This window comes from Mugil cephalus, chromosome 7 (genome assembly GCF_022458985.1).
Source record: "Mugil cephalus isolate CIBA_MC_2020 chromosome 7, CIBA_Mcephalus_1.1, whole genome shotgun sequence".
In the NCBI taxonomy this organism is placed as follows: Eukaryota; Metazoa; Chordata; class Actinopteri; order Mugiliformes; family Mugilidae; genus Mugil; species Mugil cephalus.
In genome coordinates, this window is record NC_061776.1 from 6,130,731 (window position 1) to 6,151,984 (window position 21,254).

General features: G+C 43.0%; 1 protein-coding gene across 1 annotated transcript in view; it reads left to right on the forward strand.

The window, feature by feature from the left end:
• Window positions 1-21,254, forward strand: part of LOC125011240 (partitioning defective 3 homolog) — a 256,960-nt gene that overhangs the window by 107,461 nt on the left and 128,245 nt on the right. The window contains exons 6-7 of the mRNA XM_047590347.1: window positions 16,349-16,440; window positions 18,645-18,728. Of these exons, the coding sequence (XP_047446303.1) occupies window positions 16,349-16,440; window positions 18,645-18,728 (176 nt within the window). The remainder of the gene's footprint in view (window positions 1-16,348; window positions 16,441-18,644; window positions 18,729-21,254) is intronic.

Genomic DNA, 21,254 nt, shown 5'->3' on the forward strand with positions numbered 1-21,254 from the left:
TAGGAAGACAGTCATGATGTTATGGTTGACGGATTGGACGTGCACTAACCAGACAGTTCATTAGGTGCCTTAGTGATGACGAGTTCATCCTATTAAAAGACTTCCTGACTGTTATCATGTACCTGTTAGAGCTGTGGCCTAGTGGTTATAGAAGCAGGTTTGAACCCCCTTTGACTGAGGAAGAACTGAAGAAGCTACTTCCATGAAACATCTTGCCCTTGTCCCAACTCGTCTTTTGGATTCGCCCCTAATTCGTTCTCCCGTCTTCTCTCCATTAGTTGCTGATACGTCGTAGAAATGACTGCTTTCTTTGTATTGATACAGTTTAAATTGTTCCACATTGGCTGGTTAATTCCATGCTCGTCCTGTGAATGGTGTCCTTTCAGTCTAAATATGTGGTTAAAGACTGATGTTATTCCAATAATTAACAGGAAGGTTGCGGTCACTTACTTTCACACATGGTTGAAGGACGAGGACATGATGTCGAGCTTCGCCTGCCGCACGGAATAATTAGGAAAGAAGCGCCTCCTTTAAATGCACCAGTGGATTCGTGCCACCTTCCTTTCACTTGCGGACGTCTCCACATGTGAAATCCATCATCTCCACTTACTTGACACACGTTTCCGTCGCTGCTGATTGAACGTAATCTCTCCAGGAACGGAGACCTTGAGGAGTACAAAGCAAACTTCAGCCTTTGTTTGCTCCACACATCATAACTCATATAGAAGTCTTTCCATTTCACTCCCCCTCTTTGATCCCCCCTCTCCCCTCTTTGTTCTTTACAGCACCTCTTCCGCATCAAACCCCTTTTTTTTATTTTTTTTCTCATCATTCTCATTTCTCTTTCTCCCCATCCATCCTTTGGTCCTCCGCTCCTCATTTGATCTTTTGTTTTAATATGTCGGGGAACTGTGGGAGCCCAGATCCCCTCCAGCTGGGTGTGGGTGAGATGGAAGATGAAAGACAGCTCGCCCCTCTCTTGAGGAGGGTGCCCTGCTTCCCCGCGGGGATCTCCATCTCTGGGTGCAACCTGATGTCAGGACCCTGCAAACACACACAACCGTGTAATTCGATGTTCATCACCTCGTCACCTCGGAATGTAATTACTCCGAAGATGGAGCCGCTCAGGTTGGACAGCTGCAAGAAAAACTCCACCTGTTAAAGACCACGAATAGTTAGAAACACACACGGTAAAGACGCAAATCTGGGATGAGAATGTTTTCTTCAACCTGCCTCGGTCCATGAACGAGAGGGTTTACTAGTGGTCTGTAAAACGATCCGAGAGACGAGAGGGATGACAGCCGGTGGCAGCTGTTATCAGAGGAGAGAAAGAGAGAATGAGCCCATCATCGAGGTCTGTGGTGCCCTGGAAGTGAAACGCACCGGAGACGGTCGCAGAGATAGATTTTTCAAAAATAGCCGAACCCCGAACGCTTAGTGGAGTCGCTGAAAATCACAGACGGATACAAAAAAAAATTTAAAAAAGCTTGTGTCGATGCATTTTTGCGCGCTAATCCAGTTTTCTATGGGTTTTAATCATCATCAAGCGTTAAATTTGCTTTAAATCTCGATGTGCGTTCGCGCAGAATGTCTTTAAATGACTTAACGTGATGTGGGTTGTGTTGTTTTCGGGCGCAAATCTTGCAAAAACAACAGCATTTCTGCACATAAATGACAAAGTTGTGCAGAAAAAGGTTTGAGCCTTAGGATAAAATAATGATAATTAGTGGTGTTTAATTGTAAAGGAAAGAATACTTAATAAATCTTTCCAACATCACAAAGATTATTTTTTATGATCTTATATCGCTTGCCATTGCTTTCCCATTTAATCATAATTCTTAAAGGTTAAAAAATGATCTCCCGGCCTTTTATAATGGTGCCTACCGGCAGCACGACTACCATAACAGTAGTTCAAGTTTATGAAAAGTTTAACTTTGACTTCATATATCCAGTCATGGCTCATGTGCGGCTCTCATTAACGGTGCTGCTACAGCTGTGGACAAGTTGTGCTGAAGGAGCAGCGCACACTGCTACAAAGCACTGCAGCAGGAAGCAGGCGGGGGGAAAGAAAAAAAGTATAGCGCATGTGAAATATTGTGTGTCTTTCCCCTCGACTTGTTTATATAGACACGCTCTTCTTCTCAGCAGCAGCCATTACAGTTGGAGTCAGTCAGAATAATGGCCTTCAATCTGACAACTCTACCTCAGTGTGTGTGTGTGTGTGTGTGTGTGTTTCTTGTCACCATTATCCACAGCTCCCTTCCTCTCAGAGGGGTAGTTTGGTCGGCTTTACCTGTTATTTTGCTCTGTAGCAGCAGCGGCCCCATCGGGAGCCTCATCTTGGTAAATGGCGCGTCGCGTAACAAGCTGTGTGACCGGCCTCGGCCCACTCTGGTCACCTCTGTTGTCGGGGGGGGCGCATGGCGAACGCCCTGTGGGGATTACACCTGCCGCAGTCCCGTGGCACAAGGAAAACACGCCAGCGTAGGAGTCTGTAAAAGTTGTGGCGAGCGCTCGTTATTTTTTTCAAAGTTCAAAACTTTGAAAACTCGTCAGTTTTACACATAATGAGTCTGAAGCTGATCATGTGATTATAGTCTTTATTTTCAGCTTTTACTAGTTAGAATCAGGTGTATTTTTCAGTGAAGTATTTTTTTTTGCCGTTCTTGGTCCAAAAGTATCACCGTAGTAAATGTTTTATGATTCTACCAGTGTTACTAAACCTCAGAATGTCCAGAAAACAAATACAGCTGCAAACACAGCTCCTTTTTCTCTGCCTCGGTCAGGACACTGGTCTGAAACTAAACTCTGAGCTCAAGTAGACGGTCTGGTTCGCTCACTGTGTTTCAGTATAGTAATTTACCAAACACTGCAGTATGTTCACAGATCAGCCACAACATTAAAACCACCGACAGGAGAAGTAAATAACTTCTTGTTATACCATCTAGTGACAATTCAAAGTTCTGATGGGAAACTTTTGAACCTGGGATTTGTGTGGATGTTACTTAGGCATGTAGACATGTAGCACCCACCTAGACCAGACCAGACACCCCCAACCCATAGCAATGACACTCCTTGACGGCAGCAGCCAAAAAACAAGGTGTTGACCTGGTCTCCAAATTCACTAGATCCCAAACTGATCAAGTATCCGTGGGATGATCCACAGAGGCCCCTCGCCTCAACCCCAAACATTCTGTTACCAAACACCACAGGACCCCCTCAGAACGTCCATGTCCATTCTCTGATGAGTCAAAACTGTTTTGTAGACCTACACAATATCAGGAAGGTGGTCATGATGTTACTTCCTGCCTGTTAGAGCTGTGACCTAGTGGTGATAGAAGCAGGTCACTGGTTTGAATCTCCTCTGTGTCTTTGGCTGAATGAGCCCAGAATGAACCCAAACTGCTCTTTGACTTGCATCGTCGTCCACTTCTCAAAGTCCGCTCACTTGGATGAGTCACAAAGTCCTAGTATGTGCGTCCAGCACAGATGGTTTGATTTGATGTTTAGTTAATGTCACAACAGCTGCCGATCATTTAGGAGGACGGCGCTCGATAAACTGTGCTCAAGTATTTCTGTAGCCTAGTCTAGCTCTGAACTACTCTCGAAGAAGAAGAGGAATAGCTACGATTTCCATACAGTTTTCTGCGGGTGACTGCAACCACTGAACAGCAGGTCCATTACAAAAAAAAAAAAAAAGTTCTTTTGAAAGTTTCACAAAGCCTTCATCAGCAGTTGCTTATATTTAAGTGCTGAGTTAATCATTAAAAGTTGAGAAGCATCAGTGCAGCGACTGACTTCAGATGAGCTTGTATTGTGCTTGTGTCTAGTTTTAAACAAGGTTATCTTGAAGTGGATTACAAATGAAAGGGAAAGCAATCTCAGTATGAGCAGAACCGCCGAACGGTTTGAGAGTTTAAATCAAGTCAGTCATATTCTATGACATCTCAGACACCTGATCTCAACGTCAGTGAAGCCCAGAAGGATATTTGGAAGCTAAATATTATGTTGGGCTTCGTGACCACCTTTAATTTCTTTCACACAACATTCACACATGCATCCCATCCACACTTGATTTGCTCTCTAAGCAAATCGAATTACACATCAGTGTTTATGTGAGCGTGTACAGTATGTGGAGGCTTGATCCATTCCAGCTGACCCATAATTCTATCCGGCGTATGGGTTACATATGCTATGAAGCCACACGCAGTCCTGCACGCTTTGCCGCAAACTTTCCTCTCCCCTTTTCTTTCCATCCATCGAGCTTCCACTTGAGGTCTTGTCCTCCTGAACCGTATCCTGTTCTCCCTCCTCCTGAGCCATGTTTGACATTTTCAGGGGAGCTGAGACGGTTGTGTCAGGGTTTGTCTGTGAGCGTTGGATTCAGGCCTACATCAACATTCAACCCATCTCTTTGCTGATTATTGTCTAAATAATCCGTCTTCACCACAGGAATGTTTGACTGGGAAAGACTTTAGCGGGGTAAAAGAAAGATACTTCCCCATACCTACCTAAACACAATGTATTTGTACTGATTTTTTAAAAACATTTTTGTGGACATTGAGGTTGATTCATGGCAGTTTTAGATTTATTTTTCACATGTGAGATCAACTACTGACTGGAGGTCATTTTTACACTCTTGAGCTCACGCCATCTGATATCCACCTCCCCAGGAATGTAGCTACAATGATGAAGAGCCATTGACAGTATATACTGTGACCCATTGTGATGTCTCCCATTGGATTCTGAACCCCTAAAATGAAGCCTGAAGTGGGCGGAGTCCGTGGTCGAGCTTTACTCCGCCCACTTTCGGATACGCCAAATATGGACGTAGGAGTTGTGTTGGACATTGAGACCCGCACACGCAACTGTCCGCTACCAGTTAACTCAGGCTACCTGTCACTCAAAGCGGCAACGCCCTTAATTATGCAAAATTTTAAACCTTATTGAAAAATAGACAAATGAGTTAGTAAAAAATTCACCCCCTGTACAGTTGTCATGAATAATAAAATTAACTATTAAGACCGAAATCGTTTTTTGTTTCAGGCTGTAAACATGTTTAGTAATGCTGTAAAGTTGGGCTTTTTAACACGGAGGGTCTATGGAGATTTACTTCCTTTTGGAGCCTCAAGTGGCCACTCGAAGAACTGCACTTTTGCATGAGCTTCATCGCTCAGACCCGGAGGTTGCCACTTGAGAAGAACGCAGTAACTGTGCATGATTCGAAGTGGATTTCCTGGTCCACAACAAAAGATTACATTTCAGTTCTTCATTGTAAGTTCACGTTTTCATTGTTTGAAGTACAAAGAAATGTCACCCCGCCTACTAGTGTTTGGTGGCATAATTACAGAGCAATGCAGCTAGGTTTTTACCATTTCTGCACTAGTTTGACCAGTATAATATATCCCTGTCCCTCAAATATCGGCAAATACTTTGTTTGGATGACTGACTTTTCTGAAGAAACTTTCTGCTTCTCTTTTAGCTCTAGCACCAAAAACCAAAGTGTGAAATGTCAGAAGATCTCTGAATCCCCTCAGGTTTAGAGTTGGGAGTCATCAAAGCGTTCTTTGTCATGCATTGAACGAGCTTTGTCATGGCTTGCTGCTCCTCTGTGTAATGTGTCTTTGTCTGTCCCACTATCTGCCTCTCTGTCATTGTCTTTGACTCATTCTGTCTACCTTCGCTTTTTTTCCTGAAGTCTTTCATTGCTCTGTCCCGTCACTCGCTTCATCTCCTCTGCACTCTCAGGAGAAAGACTTTCTGATACACTTCTCCATTATCTCTGTCTTTTATTTCTGAAGAAGATATCTCTGTTAAATATCGAAGGGAATCAAGTCGGCTCAAATAATCCTGCTCCGTGAGTCGAAGAAAAACGATCATCATTCTCACCGCCCACAATAGCGTTTCAAGCAACACTGGAGAATCTCCCAGGGGACGTCGCCTCCTAAAATGTTGAGTTTTGAAATTGCTTAGATTCCTGATGACGCCTCCATTTTCTTATTACGTTCGAGGCAAATTGTGTTTTGTATTTTGATGGTCCAGTGATACCCCTGTGCCAACCTCGTTGCTTTGATTGAATTGGATGGCAGAAACTGCAGTTGAATTAAGTGGATTGTTACAGCAGCACTGTGGTAATTTTGGAGGTGCTGGAAATCTCATTTTGTTCACACTGATATTGCTGCTGCCTCTGCATCGTCTGAGACTGGATGTGGAGCATTTTATGAAGACACCGAACATTTGAACATCTAATTCAGAACCCATGGTCTTTACCGTGTGGCTATAACACGACAATTTGACTTTGGAGACCAGTGTTGGGTCATGAGGTCTGGCTAACGGTGTTTCAGTTCATTCCACAGGTGTCAGATGGTTTCGAGGTCAGATCCCTTTATAGACCAGTTGAATCATTCCACATAAAAACTGGAAAAAAACTTTCTTGATTCGTTGTTGCATTGAAATACAAAACGGTCTTTTCTTTGTTGATGTTCCCTTCGGGGATCGCCCCAGCGAATCATCTGCTTCCATTTTGCCTTCTCTTCTGTATTCTCTTCTCTTACACCAACTACCTTCATGTCCTCCGTCGCTTCAACCATAAACCTCCTCTTTGGGCTTCCTATAGACCTCCTGTCTGGCAGCTCTAACCTCAACTCTGTGCCTTCTCATTGGAGATGGTCTGGAAAACGTCCAAACCATCTCAACCTGGCCTCTCTAACTTTGTCTCCTTAACATCTGACATGAGCTTTAACGTACTCGTTCCTGGTCCTGTCCACCGTTTTCTGAGCAAACCTCAACTTCTTCAACTCTGCTACCTCCAGCTCCTTGTCTCTAAACCAACCTTTCTCCACCACTGGACCATTGACAGTATTTAAAGTCCTGCACCTAAAAAATGTCACCAGCGTTTCACTCTGTTCAAAAGATGTTACACACCACTGTGGACAGCTGTCTGTTGGTGAGCAGCTAAGGCCCTACTTTTTGGACTTGTGTAAGCACTACTCTGACCTCCGTTGGTGGCTTTTCAGACTATTCTTCAAGTAGAAACTATGGCAATACGAGCTGGTATTATCCCAAATGGCTGTTAAACTTAGCAAACCAGTGGACGACGAGAGAAACTGAGGTGGCGTTTTCCCGGGGCTCAGATAAAAGGCTCATTTCCTTTTATATCTTCATCTAATCTGAACATATTTTAACGACATAATGATCTTGAACGAATTAACTGTCGACCAGCTGATCAGCACGATTCAGGAGAGGCCAGCTCTATGTGACAGTTTTCTGCTCCACCGGTTTCCAACCTTTGGATTACTAAGAATTATTTACGTTGATGCAGGCAAGTGGAAACTAAGCGTATGTACCAGCTGGTCATTGACTGACGTCTTTGTGATGGCAACATAAAAGCTAAATAGTCTGAGCACAGCAACGTGCCTTAGATAAAACATCTCAACAACAATTGAGCGGAATATTTTAGATTCAATTTCAAGATTGCTAAAATCCAAAATGTTAAAATTAGCCTTTTTTAAAAATAATAAAGCTTAATAAAACATAAATGTTTAATACTTAATTGATCAGAGAAGAATAGTAGGATACCGCCAGAATGGAAACCACATCACAATACGGGGAAATCCTTCCACACATCCGTCATGAACAAACCATTTCAGGACTAGTGTGAGAAATATTAATAATGTGTTTGAATCCCAGTGGTGACCTTAGGGAAAGAACAAGGACAGAAATCACACACCGTAATCCTGTAAAGTCAAGGACATTCAGAATCAGAATATCCTCCTGTTTCCTCCTTTTTTATCTTCTATATGCCCTTTACACAAACACAACACACACACACAACCCTCCTCTCCTCGACAGGCTGCCAGGATGATATAAACTCTGATAACGTCCCCACGGCTCGATGAATCCTCGGGTTATTGACGACGCCGTCCGCCCGTCTGGATCCCATTATCAAAGTGTCTTGAAAGGAGACTAATTGAATTAGCGCTGGGTTTGCCGTAATTGAAAGCTCGCTTTTAATGATGCATTGTGGTCTTGAACGGAGACGAGCAACAACATCAATCACGTGTCTCCGTGTCGGGACGGATTGGACCGTGTCGAGCGTGGCGGCGTCAAAAATTTATCAGCTGCTGTGCGGTGTCGACCAAAACACTGAATCCAGTACGACTCTTAATAATGAGTGGAGCTGCTGCTGATGATGAACTCTGCGGCCGGTCTCGGGGCCGACATCCTACACCAGCATCAGTATCGCTGCATCTCTGACCTCGGCGGCTCCTCCAATGAATAAGACATCAGAGGTCGTGTGCAGTGATGTTTGATCATTACATCCCCTGACACGATGAAATGTAGAATGAGTCCATTCAGGGGATGAACCTTCGCAGCGTTTCCACTGAGTGTTTTGGATCTGAAGTCGTGCGTGTTTGTGTGTGTGTTGTCTCACCTCGCATGAGCAAACAGATATTTTTTTGCGGTTGCCTCTTCCTGAAAGGGTCACACACTCACTGACCCAGAAGCTATTAGTGGTTTGTTGCTGTTCTCTCTTTTTTTTCCAGTGGTATTTGTTGTAAATCAGTGTGTTGTGTCTGTGTGATTTTGTCAAAAGTGTGTTTCTCCACGGATGTTAGCTAGCAGGACTAATGCCAACAAACCAAACCATTCTGGATTCATCATCTTCAGTGTGTATGAGAATTTTTTTCTGAGGAAAGAGTAGGAATAATAATAATAATGATAAAAAAAGACATCAGCTTACATTAGCAACAGCTGTGTTGAACTTGAGAAACACACACACTCTGCCCTCTCTGCTTCTCTTTGGACCTCATCTATGAAGAGTATCTGAGCTCTATCTTTAACTTTCATCTCTCTCAGGCGCAGATGGTGTGTGGTTGGCTTTCAGGCCGGGGGGTTAAAGGTTAAGGCTAATTTATAGTCTCTGGTTCACTGTTTCATCCGCTTGTGGACATATGGAGCTCTGTTGGAGAGATACCAGTTAACAATGATGAATGCCTCCCTCTGTGTGTGCGTGTGTGTGTGGGAATGAGTGTGTTCGAGTGGGTAGTGTGCATGTGTGAGCTGTTCGTGACCGTTGAAGATGGTGCAGAAAGAAACAAGCGTCTATTTGTGAATGAATGTTGTGCATCAAACACGCATCGGCACAAATCCGTCAGAATTCCTCGTCCTAAACACGTGTTTGAGTTGTGTTTTAGGTAAAGTTTTGTTGGGACGCCTGTTACCGTAAGGCTTCCTTCACACCTGCAGTATTTAGAGACACCACAGACACCCACCATGATTTGACCCAACCACCAGGTGTCTCATCTTAACAGCCTGTGCACAGTGATGGATTATGGGATTCCAACTAAGGCGAGCGTACAGTCCTCCAACATCCAAACAGTGCGTCGGCCTTAACGTGATGCGGCTATGCAAAAGACTAATACCAACTGGTGCAATGGATCGAAAAGCCAAAACCAAAAGCCATCACTAAATACTCAAACAGGGTTTTAATCAGCCAGTCTTTCTTAGGGCTCTGCCACCGATTGACACCGTATTGCTACATCAGGCACATTACTACTTAGATACTCCTCATATTACCACATAACACAACTTTCCCAACATGCTAGCTGGGTTTACATGGACACTAATATTCTGATAACAGTGGGTTTAGGAGCCCAAGCTGAATAAAAAATGCTCCATATAAACAACTAATTTGGAATAAACAGGCCCGAATGAAATTTCATTTGGTGTCACAGGGGTAGAATATTCCTTGTTTAAAAAGGTCCATTAAAAATTCATTGAAGCTGGGATAGACCGACGCCTGGAACAAAGTCGGAAACCGCTGGAAAACTTTGAAGACCAGCTCCTATAAGACTAAACAACACAATAGTAAAAGTGGACATGACCCCATGAACTTTCCCAATCAAGCTGTCGCTTTAATGATACAAGTGTAAAACCAATAACACCCGCTGCTGATTGGACGAGAGACCTCCATCTTTGATCAGTCACAAGATGTTTTCATCGATCTGCACATGTTACACGTGTGTAAAACGCCTGTTCGATTAAAAGTACATAGAGATACATGTAAACATCAGATCAGAATAGATCACATCATATGTAAACAGTCGACCTGAAACCTTCAATCAGAATGAGAAAAAAACGTCTCAGAGCAAACAATCTATAGATGGGATTAGATTGTACCACCAAAACACACTGTAATAGTAGCAGTAGTAGTAGTAGTAATAATGGTGGTGGTAGTGGTAGGTGTTAAAACTTGATCTTCCATCCTTAAAGCCATCATCTGCTCTACAGGTACCGTTTCTCTCGTGTTGTATTTGGAAATGACGGACTCAGCTCGCGATGCTGATTAGTTTGGGTAAAACTGCGTGATGTGCATCACTTTAAGCGATCCTGCTTTTATTCATTTTATTTTTCATCTCAGACTTAATTATCGTTGTCGAGGCGTTGGCGTTGACACATCTCTTCCTGTCACCTCTGTCACCGAGGTCGTTGGCTTCATCGTGAGCCCTGGTGATCAAAAAGCCTCGTTCATATTTAAACAGATCAGGATTTAAACTCTTTACAGGGAATCATGCTATTGTTGGAAATTTTAATTATTTAAGCTGACTGTCACGTTTTAAATTATTCTGTTTAGCTTTTTTTTTTTTGCTAGGAAAGGTCCGTTGCTGCAAATAAAGCTGTGTGCTCTCCGTTAGTGATATGTAGGTCGATACTGAAATATCGATACTTAAGATACCAGGTTTTTAAGCTCTAAAATCGATTTTCAAATATAATATCGATACTTTTGATACTGCAGTAACTAAACTGTTCAGTTGTGGCAACACAACAAACCTTCAGGTTAAAACACAATACAGAATAAAATAATTTATTTTAATGGTCGTTATTTTACTTTTTTTTTCTTTTTTTTACTGTTTGAAGCAACGTTTTCACATTTGTTGTATGATTGTGTCTCTGTTTGGTTTTTCTATTGTTGTATTAGCTCGGCTATATAGTAAATGAGCTCACTACCTCAGTATACTTCAGAGTTTAAAATAAATAAAATACTCTGATGTCTAGTTTTGTTTATGAAGCTATGGTTTGACAGACACGCTAGTATCGATATCGAATCAGTATCGCCGATACCAGCCTGAATTGTTCTCGGTATCGTATCACAAATGAAATCAGTGGTATGGAATATCTCTCGTCTCCGTGGCCGTCTCCCGTACGTATGAAAGCATCAGTATGTTGGTGGCAAAGTGGTCAGAGTGGCAGGAAAAGGGGAAGTGGGCAGCCACTTCATTAAAGTGCAGCCTGACTCCCCCCCCCCCCACCCTCTCCCCACTACACAAACACATGTGTACGTGCACAGCAGGCGGAGACCACTTCATTTAGTCTGAGAGATAGAAAGGACAGGCCCCGATGGATTCTCCCATTAATCTTTAATGAGCCCCCGGGTCTGAGAACTGGCCTCAGCCTCATCCTCTCCCTCAGACTCTCCACGTCCAGGAAACAAACAATGACTCGGCTGGAAAACGTGTCGGGCCTCTTGTCCTCTCGTCCTCTCGTCCTGGTACCTGCCCGCCTGTCTGCCTGCCTGCCAGCCATTAACCCCCCACACTGAGCCGTGAATTATTAACGAGGCCGTCCATCGCTCTTTACTCGGCAGGAACGGGAATGGGCGACGTCTCGATGCTGTGGTCGGGTCAGGAAGTAAAGCAAGAGTTGATGGCTCCAGCTGTCAATCAAACTGTTAATGTTTATCTGGGAAAAAGTTCCTTCTTTGTTTTCTTTTCTGTTCTTTCTTTTCTCTTCTGTTTTCATTCTCTTTATTGTTTCTCTTTGCATTTTTTTGTCTCACTCTTGCTTCTCATTTTTTCTCTTGTTCTAGTCTCTTTTTCTTTTTATTAGCACTCTGTCATCTCCTTTTTCTCTTTTCTTTTCCCATCTCATTCTTTCTTTTCTTCCTTTCTCCTTCTTGCATATCTCCTTTTCCCTCATCCTGTCTTTAATTCTCTTATTTTTTTTCTCTTGTTCTTGTCTCTTTTTCTTTTTATTAGCACTCTGTCATCTCCTTTTTCTCTTTCCGTTTTCCCATCTCATTCTTTCCTCATCCTGTCTTTAATTCTCTTCTCATTTTTTCTCTCGTTCTTGTCCTAATCTTGTCTCTTCTGTCCCCTTCCTTCTTCCTTTCCTTTCCTTCCTCCATTCTCTCTTGTCTTCGACTCTTCGATCTTCTTCTCTCATCTCGTGTTTACTTCTCATTTTGTTCTTGTCCCAGTCTCGTCTCTTCTGTCTGTTTCATCTTTTGTTTTCTTTCCTTGTTCCTCTTTTAGTGTTTTCTCGTCTCGTCCTCTCGTCCCGAAGCATCCAGACACATCACAGGACATACATCTGTAGATGGAGTTAAACATTTTCCAGCAGACCCCTGGTAGCGTTCCCATGACGACGCCATCTGCTCCCGATCACTGAATCCACGGACTCGGTTGAATAATTGAATAATTATCTCTGTTTTCCTTTAATTTCCTTCACGTACTTCAGCTTTAATATTCTTTGCTCCTCATTCATGCTCTCGTGCTCGACACGGCAGCCTCCTCTCCTCGGTCCGGCCGTAGACGCCGTCCTCGGAGGACGCGCGTTCTGAAATAAAGCTTCTGCGATGAATGCAGATCTCATTCGGCCTCTCCTCAGATAGCGGCGCCTCTCCTCCTCTGATGTCCTCCTGATGAATATTGAATAGCTCTGGACGTGTTTATCCGCTGGACTTCCTCTTCCTCTTTTCCCGCGTGCACACGTTCCTCCGTACGTTCAGCAGAGGAGTTCTCGCGCTGTAGGAGTGAATAAATCATGGGCTTGCACTGGTCTTGTCGAACACATTGTTGGCAATGTTAAAAGACCCTTTTAGGGAATGTCCTCTTTACAAATGTGCTCGTATTCTCTCTTTTTTTTTTTTTGGAGAAGTCGTTTATGATGCCGTTAAAAAAAAAAAAAAAAAATGTTGGAATGGAAAGTCTTTTGGAAAGCAGGCTTCTTTATAGTTTTCCCACATGTGCTTGTAGTTTCCAATCTGATGCCAAGACATCAAGGCAGAAGAATTTTATGTTCTTTCGTAGAGGCGTTTACGGAATAAAGCCGTCTTTTGACGGTGCGGGAACTATTCAGCGTTCCTAGATTCATCCGTGTGTTCGCAGCATATTATTCCACGCAAAGGTATGAATTTGTTGCAGCTATGTGTTCAATAAAAGGCAGATGGAAGCAGCAGCAGAAATGTTTTCATTCCTTCACGTTGGGCTCGGCTGCAGAAACGTGGCTGATGGAGTTCATTCGTGAGTTTGTTTTAGTCCAGGTCATGTTTATTAATGTTGTTGATTAAATTTAACAAGACCCACCGGATCTGACATTGCTCCATGACTTCAATTTGAAGACAGACAAAGGCTAACAACAAAATAAACCAAATATATTAAATCCAGCCACAACATTATGACCGCTGGCAGGAGAAGTAAATAACATCGACCATCTCGTGACAATTCAGTGCTGTGCTGGGAAACTTTTGGACCTGGTATTGATTCATGTGGATGTTACTTAGACATGTAGAACCCCCCACCCCATAGAAATGACACTCTTTGATAGCAGCGACCATCCCCAGCAATTTAGGAATAACTCAAAAAACAAAAAAACAAAAACACGAAGAACAGCACAAGGTGTTGATCTGGCCTCCAAATCCACTAGATCCCAAACTGATCAAGTATCTGTGGGATGATCCACCCATAAGACCCAGAGGCCCCCCCGCTAACACCACAAGACACCCTCAGAAGGTCCGTGTCCATTCCTAGATAATATTCGGAAGGTGGTCATAATGTTATGCCTGATCGGTGTATCTCAGTACTCTGTAATCTAACCCAAGCAAACACCCGGAGTCAGAAGCAGATAAATGATGACAGGAGAATATTTTGTTGTTGATCACTCAATCAAACTTTGGTTAATCATTAATTATCATGTCTCTCTTTTTTTTTTTTTTTTCCGTCATCTGGAAAGTGTCATATTTTGTCAGGAGATCATTTCTAGTCTACTTCTGTTTTCACCGCGACTGTGGATTCGACTCCTAAATTAAAAGATGGCAGCGGTCCGTGCGCGCTGTTACACACACATGCTCACACTCATGAACTGCCCTGCAGCTGTATGTCCTCCAGGCGCCAGAAGTGTCATGGCAACCGCACGGCAGCCACGGTAACGGCGGGCTCATTTTCATACTGATGAGGCCTGTTGCCGGGGAGGCCTGCCTGCTTCTCGCTTCTCGTCTCTCCTCTCTCCTCTCTCCTCTCCGGTGTCGCCCTGAAATTTTAATGACCTTCTTTCTCGGCTTCTCATTTTTCTCCTCTTCAATCTCTGTGTGTTTGTGTGTCGGTGTCATGAGTTTGAACTTGGCTGTTCAAAGAGACACACACACCAAGTGGTCTCAGTTAATACTAGAGGAGAACAAAGGAGATGTCTTTTTGAAGACTTTCTTTGAGGGCATGTATTTTTATACCTGCGGAAGGCCTCCTCCCGTCTGCTCCTCTCGGCTTCGTCAGGTTTGCGACTTCTTCTAAGCTGGTGATCGGTACCGGTCGGAGTATTGAGCGTGGTTTACGTGCTAACAGGAAGTCGAGAAACAACCCGGGGGGGGAGTTGTAGGCCTGGAACCTGGTGACACGATGGATTAGTACAACCATTTTACGCTGGGACTAGGCATTTATACTTGTGCGCTCATCAGATTGGGCCTTTTTTGCCAGTTGGGTTCATTTTTGTTTCTGCTTCCTGCTTCACTTTCAACAATGGCGGCTGAAACTGAAATTCCGCCAAAGATGAGTCACACAAATGATTGTATCTACGAACCTCCTCAGTTAATCTTTCCTCAACGTGTTCCATCTTTACCACTACCAAGCTTCTACCAAATGGACCAATCACAGCTCTTGATATGTGCGACATTTCTGGGGAGGTGTCCGTCAACTACGGCGTTGGGGTTAGCGAGGGCTTGAAGCCTAAAGCAGCTGTTACTCCATGTATCGTGTGGTCATGAAAGCCTCGCGAAGCATTTTCGTTGCAGTTCTGAATTCACTTTGTTCCTGGCCAAGTCATGGTCAAGATCAAGAGTGTCCAATCTGACATAGAGATGGGTGGAATTGCAAAAAAAAAAAAAAAAGTTGTGTAAAACCAGAGACAGGGAGAGACTGGTTTTCATTTATTTTCTTTCTCGAGAAGGAAAACTGGAAAGCAGCTCACGCTCTGTCAGGAAGCATGAATATCCAGCCGTGGTTGGAAGTTGCTGATATTCGTTTGCATTGGAACTCTTATTCCACACGTGATCATTCAGATCAGGGGTGTCAAACGTACGACCTGTGGGCCAAAACCAGCCCACCAGAGGGTCTTTACTGGACTTTAACCGCTGTGTCCCAACACTGCTGTAACCATGTTGCGTGAAGGAGTATTTACCTCCAGGTCCTTCCTTCCTGCCGCCATGAGGCCGTAAGCCTTCTACCATACACCACATACTTGGGACTATTCTGCATTTAATTGCTGTTTTTGTATTTATTTAATGTTCACTTCTCCCGTCTTGTGCACTGTTTTTAACTATACGCAGCTGTAACATGGGAGTTTCCAACTGTAGGATAGAATTAAAGGATTATCTTATCTTACTCCTAGTTTGTCCACTGTTTTAGCCAGAGGAGTGGACAGAACTCCACAACTAAACAACAGATAAGGCACTTGTTTCGCACTAACAAATGAAAAACAAGTTGTTGTTACTATGCTATTGTAATGAAACTGACCTTTATGTGGCCCCTGGTTTAGATGGATGCTTTATGGTGATTTACTCTAACAGGATTAGCTTGTTTAGCTTGTTGCCCATAGTACTTAAAAGTAGCAGCAGCTCATGAATGAGTGATATATGGTGGTGGTCAGAGAGGCCGTAGGCGTGGATTGGCTGTGACTGCTGAGGTAGTTCACCACCACCAGGGTGTGAGTGTGTGAGCGAATGAATAATGCAAGTTGTAAGCATCTAAAATGGAAAAGCGCAATTTAAAACCAATGCATTATTGCTAATACGTTTAAAGTTGGTGGCTAGTGGATGTTCCAGGCTCAGGTTGCCTGGGTAACCTTGTTGTATTTGCCCCGCCGCAAATGTTTCCGAATCAAATCGAGCGGAACCTGAAAATGGACCGAGCTGTCGGCATCATGAATCTAGTGGTGGAAACCGTTCTGTTGCTCGTCGTCCCGCAACAACTCCTCGTGTGCCGCTAGCCTCTCTCCTGTTCAGTGTGTTGTGGTGATAAAGATGTTCACCGGTTGTAATTCATTATCTATAATAGTCCGTCAACTTGTGTCGTTCTAGGAGGAAGAGGCCAGACAGGAGGAGAACGGAAGGATCGAGCCGGTGGGCCGAGCCGACTCCTGCATGGACCACGCCGCCGTCAGGTCGCTAGAGTAAGTCACTGATCAGCTTTTCACTCTTTTGTGCTCAAATAACACTCAAATAACCAACGCCTACTCACACCAGAGAGCAGCAGAGGAATTTGAAGGAGTCTGGATGCAAATTCTGATACTCACCCGTCCTCTGGTTTGAGGTTTTTCCAAATAGAAACAGGCATTTTGTCTTTGGAAGGAATGTTATAATCCAGGATACTCTCTTTTAGTTACTGCCTGATTCACAGATCACAAAGGCAACACCTGAAAAATGAACTTGTTTTAATGAGGGGTGGGAATAAATACTGATATGGCAACATATCATGATACTTTTTCTTCCAATTTTGAAAGGAAAAGTCACGTTTTGAGCCAATTGTGAACGACTTCCACACCTCCACCGCCACTTTTTTTCTGTACAGGTGCAGTAAATTAGAATTCAAGGATGAAAAGGATTAATATTGTTTTAGGGCTCAATTGGTCCAATGATTTATCACTGTCACGTGATGTACACATAAATTTAATGTGTATTTTAAGCTGCATTTAAAATTTCTCAGTGAACTATGTAGAATATTGTAATAACATATCGGAATAATGTATCGTATCGTGACTCAAGTATCGTGATATGTATCGTATCGTGATATGTATCGTATTGTGATACGTATCATGAAGTCGTTCCCATGCCCACCCCTATTTTTTAACCATAATTTCCCTTGAAGGTTTTCCAGGTTAAATCTGTCTGGTCCTCACATCATAAAAGACAGAGGAGCCTGTTCTACGTTGAAGTCCGAGCTTGTTTGTTCCACAAAAAAAAAAAAAAAAGAATCTAATTTTCAGCTGCACATCTTCATTTACATAACTCTCTTTTGTGGGAAGTGAAAAAAAATGATCGCGGTCTCGCCATCAGAGCTCTCCCACGCACTCACCCATTCAGCTCCTCTTATTAACAACCGTGTTTTGTTTTGTTATTTTTTTTTTTTCCTGTTGCATGCCTCCAGTTTAATATGCAGGTATAGTATTATTATTATTGTTGTTGTTATTATTCCTGTGATTTCCCAGAGACTGTAGCTTCTCCGTCCTCTTTACTTGTCAACAAGGGGCCCATTTCCACCCCCCCCCCCCCCCCCCCCCCCCCCCCCCCAAGCTAATCATAGTCATTGTGTCGAAGCTGTGAGTGGATCCGATCTGGCGTCTTGCTAAATATGCAGAGATATGCAGAGATGTTTCACAGACTAAAGGGGAAAGGGAAAAAAAAAAAAAGCAAATAGCTGTAACTGTGTTTTCTGCTTTTAAAGAGTCAAAGGGTGTCATCAGCAGTGTTTACCCGCATAGAAAATGCTGTGTGGGGTTTCACTGGAGATGCACCCGTCAGGTTTTTTTGTGTCATTGTTTCCCAGCTGTGTGTGTTCCTTTAGCACGTCAACGCTCGTAATCGGCTTTCAGTAAGAAAAAAAAGACAAACATGCAAATCTGCACGTAAGGTCGAAGGACATGCTAAAAAAGAGATGGACCAAGATGTGCTCGTGCATCCACGCAGACCAGCCTGGTCCACCTTTCCAAATCTCAAGCGTCAGCCTTCAAGTCTTTATGTGATTGAGCTGACATCTTATCAAGAAGCTTCTCCTCGTTCTTCCTTCGTAAGCCCGGCTGTGCATTTACACCAAGTTCTGAACTTCCTGGATTCCTCTTCAGATAAACTCAGTTTCTGAAAAAGTGGTTTGCTCCGTCAAAGGGGGTGAAATTGATTTCAGCTTCCTGATTCTTTCAGTCTGTTCTTGACTTCCTAACCCAGTCCATCCATCCAAAAATAAAAGAATGTAAATATGACTCCAGCCACTCACCTACACGTAGCATCATTCCAGCCTTTATTTTGAAGTCTTACCTAAAGTTCACTTCTCTTTCTAAACCCTTTAAAGACATAAAGTGTGTGTGAGGATTTTTAAAACCCTTCCTTGTTGTCCCTTACATGTCTTTGACTTATTTTAATTGCACTATTTTTTATTGTGTTTTCTTTATTTGTCTCCTCCACCCCACCCCACCCTTCTTTTCCGTTGCTTGTGTGTCTTCATGATGTTTTTCGTTTCTGCCACTGCCTCACTTCCTGTTTTTGTTTTTGCCCACATGGTGTCACCCCCTCTCCTCTCCACTCCTCACCCTTTTCCCACCGACCCCACACCCATCCCATCCCACCCACCTCCCGGTTTCTCCGCCATCCGTCCGTCTCCCAGAGACATTGTGAAACTGGTGGAGGTGTCAAACGACGGTGGGCCCCTGGGGATCCACGTGGTGCCTTTCAGTGGGAGGGACCGCAGGTAAAACAAAATAAATAAAATATATGTAGACAGGCTCAGTGCTCATCAAACAGGCTTTATTGAGCTTTTACACGTCTAAAAAGAACCAGTGAAATGACATGAAATCATTACTTTTGTGCTTAAGCTTCACAGGAAAGGATTAATAGTTTAAAATGCAACATATAAATATTACTGAATCACTTTGCTGGCTGTGTGTGGGGAAAGATCCGTGTTTAATCTCCTTTTTCAGCGAACCTTTTCACTTTTAGTCCAGCGTAGTACAACCCTGACAGCTTTTAGAGTTTTAAAATTAAAAAGAAAATTACCCACTTAACTTTTTTAGCTCTCGACTTGTCAAAGAAATGTGTTGAATTTAGTTTCTGAGCTTTATTCTCGGTAAAACTTAGAAATGAGCCTTAAAAATGTGCGTAAACTCAACCTTGAAGAAAACGTTCTAACTAATGGTCATTTCTTGTTTTAACTTGATATTAAGAGTTAAAACAACTCACTAGGTAAAAATGATTTTATCTCGTCGAATGAACTCATTATTCCTCACTATTTTCACCTCATTCCAAGTTAAGATCAGTTTGACTATAGAGGGTATGACCGTCACAGCGAGCTGAAGTCTCCATGGTTACGGTTATGGTTACATTTCAGTTTCAACAATATATAAAAACCAAAAAACAGAATATTCTGCATATTTGTTTGGCTAACGTCACTTCTCAGTAAAACTCTTAGCATCTTTTATTTAGCTACATTTATCATAACTGAAATGAACTGAAACTAACTGAAACTGAGGCTAATCCACTTTTCCAAATAAGGGAATACTCTAATACAAAGCCATTGGAGCTGTGTTGTATAAAGAACCAAAAGGAAAGCTCATACTTTAGTATATTGTGTATTTTCCTGGTGTTGAAATCAGGTCCATATAAATATCAGGAGACCTGATTTCTGGCCACATGTCAATGTTTGTGGACCATTTGTTATTTAATAGTTCATATGGATCATGTTGACTCCAGTTGTGCTTAATTTGATCTGATAATCCATATTTTCCCAGTTTTCTCTGTATTTACTGATACATTTCACCATGTTTTTGCCACTTTTTAAGTTGAGAGCACTAATGTTTTTGCTTCTGCTTAAAGTTTCTCACCTTGACAACTACGGCAAGTTTTAAAATCATGTGAACTTCACACAGATTCAACCCACAACCAACTCATGCCAGAAATTTAGCCCGTTCAGAGCGGAGGAAATTAATATTTGATCCACCAAAAACAGCCACTTTGAAATTCATCCCCGGCAGAGACACGGCTCCAAAAATCCACCCGTTCATTTACCTCCTCATTTCATAGTAAGAATTCTATGTGATTGAAAAGAATTGAGACAGAAATGCTAAAAATAAAATGCGAACCATCACTTTTGAACTCAAAACTTAAAGACGTGAGTTACATGAACACTGACCACACAGAAAAACCTCACAGGAAGTCAAGAAAACTTTAAATTAAATTGAGTTCAGCATCAAAAACTTTTGCATTCACATAATTTAATGAGGCTGTAATGTTTTACTGTGTAGAGTTCTGCAAAATCACCTCCGACACACATGCGCCCGCGCATACCCGACATTCCTCCACACACACACACACACACACACACACACACACACACACACACACACAGGGGTTTTCATGTGGGCATCGTGAAGCCATTTGGACGTTTACAGCGATCAATCACGTTGTTTAGGGTTTGCAGGTGACAGTCATATTTCTCTGTGGCCGCTGTCACATCAGTTTTACATTATTCAAAGAGTACATTGAGCAGTGCACACAACGCACACACACACACACACACACAGCAGTCTATAGGGAACGTGGAGGAGCGCACACATGGAACAAAGCAGGGAAGGAATTAGAGGAATTTCACATCTGGTTTGAATGATTCCAGAGAGGCGTTTTTTTTTTTTTTGAGTTTGGAGTCATTGAGCCTTTAAAGGTTAAAGTACGGTTCAGTGTAAAGCTTCATTTTCAGTTTAATATCGTTTTATAGTGAAATTTCCCCAGCAGCCAGCAGCACCGGCGTCCTTTAAACTTTCTCTGCGCTCGCAAACAACATCACCCGCTCCAAACTCTCCGCTGCACTTTATTGTTAAATCAAGATCGTATCACTTTGTCCGACCGGCTCGACCCAATCAGCCTAAAAGCATATTTATAACGAACTTTTCTTTTATTGGGGAAACGTCAGTCCGTGCGTTACGCGCCGTGATTAAGATGCCTCGGCTTTCATCAGAGAAGTGGCCCCTCCGTTCCCACGGCAAATCACATTGTGTTCTCGCTCGGATTCAATCAGCCGAATTGTCTCCTGAACTTTTTTTTTTTTTTTTTTTTTTTAACTCCTGAACTTTTCTGCCCTCTCTGTAATCTCATTCCCATTCATATTGAATTAGAAGCCCCGGAGCGAGGGCGAGTACTGAAGCTTAGATCCAACCCCGGTTTACCTGCGACGCTCCTCGTACCGAAGACGACTCGATTAGGGTTTGAGGCGTCTCTCCCGGCC